This window comes from Vicia villosa, unplaced genomic scaffold (assembly GCF_029867415.1).
Source record: "Vicia villosa cultivar HV-30 ecotype Madison, WI unplaced genomic scaffold, Vvil1.0 ctg.001045F_1_1, whole genome shotgun sequence".
NCBI classification, from domain to species: Eukaryota; Viridiplantae; Streptophyta; class Magnoliopsida; order Fabales; family Fabaceae; genus Vicia; species Vicia villosa.
Window position 1 is genome coordinate 348764 of NW_026705455.1, and position 2990 is coordinate 351753.

Here is a 2990-nt window from a genome sequence, read left to right on the forward strand (position 1 = left end):
TGTATCATCATGATCAACCCTTGATCAAATGATGATTTTAGGGTTAATAGGATGTTGCTGACCAAATATCTTGAATTTTGACTGTGTATTGACTTGAAATGACTATTTTGCCCTTGAGAGTCGATTGTTGCCCTAATCAAGATTTGAGGGACTAAATTTGCTCTGTTTGACTTGAAACTTGATATGGAGATTCTTTGGGATGTTGGTGACCCTATGGAATCATCTTGAGCCATTGATTCAGTGATTTTCCTTTGAATGAACCAAACCCTAACTCAGAGCCTTTGTATAGGAGAGTGTGTTTTGGAGCTTTATGTCTTGATTTTGAAATTGCATATGGGAAATGGTATGGGCAAATTTTGGGGTATGACAGCGTTCCTACTCCTCCTCGCGCTCACCACCAAGGAGACATCGTAGACGCTCCCCATCCTCTTCTCGCTCGCCGCCCAGGAGGAACCGTCGCCAGAGGTCATATTCCCGCTCTCCACCACGAAAGAGCAGGAAAAATCAGAGACCTGAAACCACTGAAGCTAGGAGCCTCTCACCCGAGCAGGACCGCCAAGGCCCCTCCAAGGCTGTGTTGAAACCCCGCGAGCATTCTCCTCCAAAAGACAACCGCAAAAATTCGGGAAAACACAGGCTAAGCCCAGGCGAGGCAGCCACTCGACCTCCCCTGGACCAAGCGACGAGGAAGATTTCCGCAGTCCCTTGTCCGAGAATATCCGAAGAGTTCGTCTTCCACGAGGGATGGAAAAACCACCTATCTTGGACCAATACGATGGAACCACTGATCCCGATGACCATATTCGGAGCATCGAAGCTGTCATGGACTATCACGTCGTCCAGGGATCCATCAAATGCCGCATCTTTCCGACCACCCTCAGGAAAGGAGCGATGACATGGTACAGGAACATTCCTCCCAACTCCATCCACTCCTGGACCGAGCTCTAAGAGCTCTTTCTGAGCCATTTCACAGCAACCCGTTGACAACCGAAATCAGAGGCGAACCTCGAAGCAGTAATCCAAGGAACCAATGAACCTCTCAGAGACTACCTCGACAGGTTCAACAAAGAAGCCGTCCAAGTACAGACGACCGATTACATGAAGAGGTACCTCCTAGAGCGAGGACTTCTCCCCGGAAGTGACTTCAAGAAGGCCATCAAAATCGAGAAGGTGCACACCATGAACGCCCTCCTCCACAAAGCTCAAGCCTTCATCGCTTTCGAAGAAGGAGAGGTTGCTGCCATGAAAGCCTCGCGAGGCAATGATGCCGCTCGTAGTTTGAACTACGAAAACTCAGGTTCAAGACGGGGACATGAAAAAAGGAAAGATGACAGGTCCCACGACGCCAAAGAGCGCCGAGGACCAGCTGGTCGCTTCAACGACTACACCCCTCTGAATGCTTCACGGGAGAAAATCTTGGCCGAATGCAAAAGCACCAAATTCAAGAATTCCTGCATCAGGCCCCCGAAGTCAAACCCCGCAAGGACAGGAACTGACAAATCCAAGTACTGCAAGTACCACAAGAGTCACGGGCATCTAACCGAGGAATGCATTCATCTTAAGGATGCCATTGAGACACTGATCAAGGAAGGTCGCCTTTCGAAATACACAAAGAAAGGAGAACCTTCCCGGAGGGACGACCAACGAAACTCTGACGAGGGCAACTCACCGGATAACAGGCCTCTGCAAGTACCCCTGTCCTTCACCCGTCCTGAAGACTTCATGCCTTCGGTTGGAATAACTACCACATTTAGCGAGTGGGAAAGATTCCCGACCGCCATGGTCGTCTCTAACGGCGGGGATCCCGGTTCTCTCACCATCAGCTCAGTGAAGAGAAAGTTCGATGAATTGCTCAACGCCAACGCAGACCTTGGCCCTACTCTGCGGAAGTTCAGAGGAAAATCAGATCCAATCACTTTCTACTTGGAAGAGCTGCCCGGCGGAGCCCCGAACGCCACAATTCCCCTACTCGTCCGGGCCAGAATGGCAAACTTTGACGTCCAACGAGTCCTAGTCGACGAAGGCAGCTCGGTCGACATCATGTACTCTCACCTCTTCCGGACACTCTAGCTGGACGACTCACACCTCACTCCTTATGTGGGTTCTGACCTCCAAGGCTTCAACGGAGCCACAACCAAACCTTGGGGTTACGTCGAGCTGATAGTCACCTTCGGGGAAGGGGAAGCCTCCAGACAAGTCAAAACCAGATTCTTGGTGATCGACTGCAAGACCCTATACAACTGCATTATCGGACGCCCCACTCTGGCTGAGCTCACCGCCGTGCCCTCGACTGTGCACCTGAAGATGAAATTCTACACGAGAACAGGACGAGTGGCCACCATCAACGCCGACATTGAAGCCGCCAGAAGAATCTTCGACGCCACGGTGAAAGGGCTGCAACTGATCGCTCCCCCATCCAGCTCCAACAAAAAGCCAAGGGCCGAAGACAAGCATCCTCGAGAAGATCAACATCAGACGACCAACGTCAGCTCAGTCGACCTTGACGCACGCTTTACAGAAGAAGAGCTGAAGAAAGGCGAAGAGGCGCGACCAAAGGCAGCTCACCCCGTCCGACCTGTCCCGGACGGGGACTTCGAGCTTGTCCCGCTGGGCGAAAACCCAGACAAAGCGGTGAAGATCGGTAAAGGCATCCCAGACCTACTGAGAAAGCAGCTCGTGGCTTGCCTTCGAGCCAACGCCGACCTGTTCGCTTGGAGCGCAGCGGAAATGCCCGGACTCGACCCCGAGGTCGCCTGCCACCATCTCTCCATTGATCCAGCCGCGAAGGCAGTAGTTCAACATAGGCGTCGGCAGTCTCCCGAGAAAGTGGAGGCTGCCGAGAAAGCTGTAAAAGACCTCTTAGAGGCAAATTTTATTTCCGAGGCCAAATATTTAACTTGGCTCTCAAACGTTGTACTAGTTAAAAAATCTAATGAAAAATGGAGAATGTGCGTTGATTACACTGATGTTAACCGGGCATGCCCCAAAGA

The 2990-nt window shown here is 51.5% G+C and overlaps 1 protein-coding gene across 1 annotated transcript; it reads left to right on the forward strand.

Annotated features, from left to right (window-relative positions):
- Window positions 1-1179: 1179 nt before the first annotated feature.
- On the forward strand, window positions 1180-2070 carry LOC131632862 (uncharacterized). The gene has a single exon (XM_058903580.1). The coding sequence runs from the start codon at window positions 1180-1182 to the stop codon at window positions 2068-2070; it is 891 nt and encodes a 296-aa protein (XP_058759563.1).
- Window positions 2071-2990: the final 920 nt, after the last annotated feature.

Coding starts and splice junctions, on each gene's coding strand:
- LOC131632862 (XM_058903580.1), top strand. CDS start 1,180: ATGAACGCCCTCCTCCACAAAGCTCAAGCCTTCATCGCTTTCGAAGAA.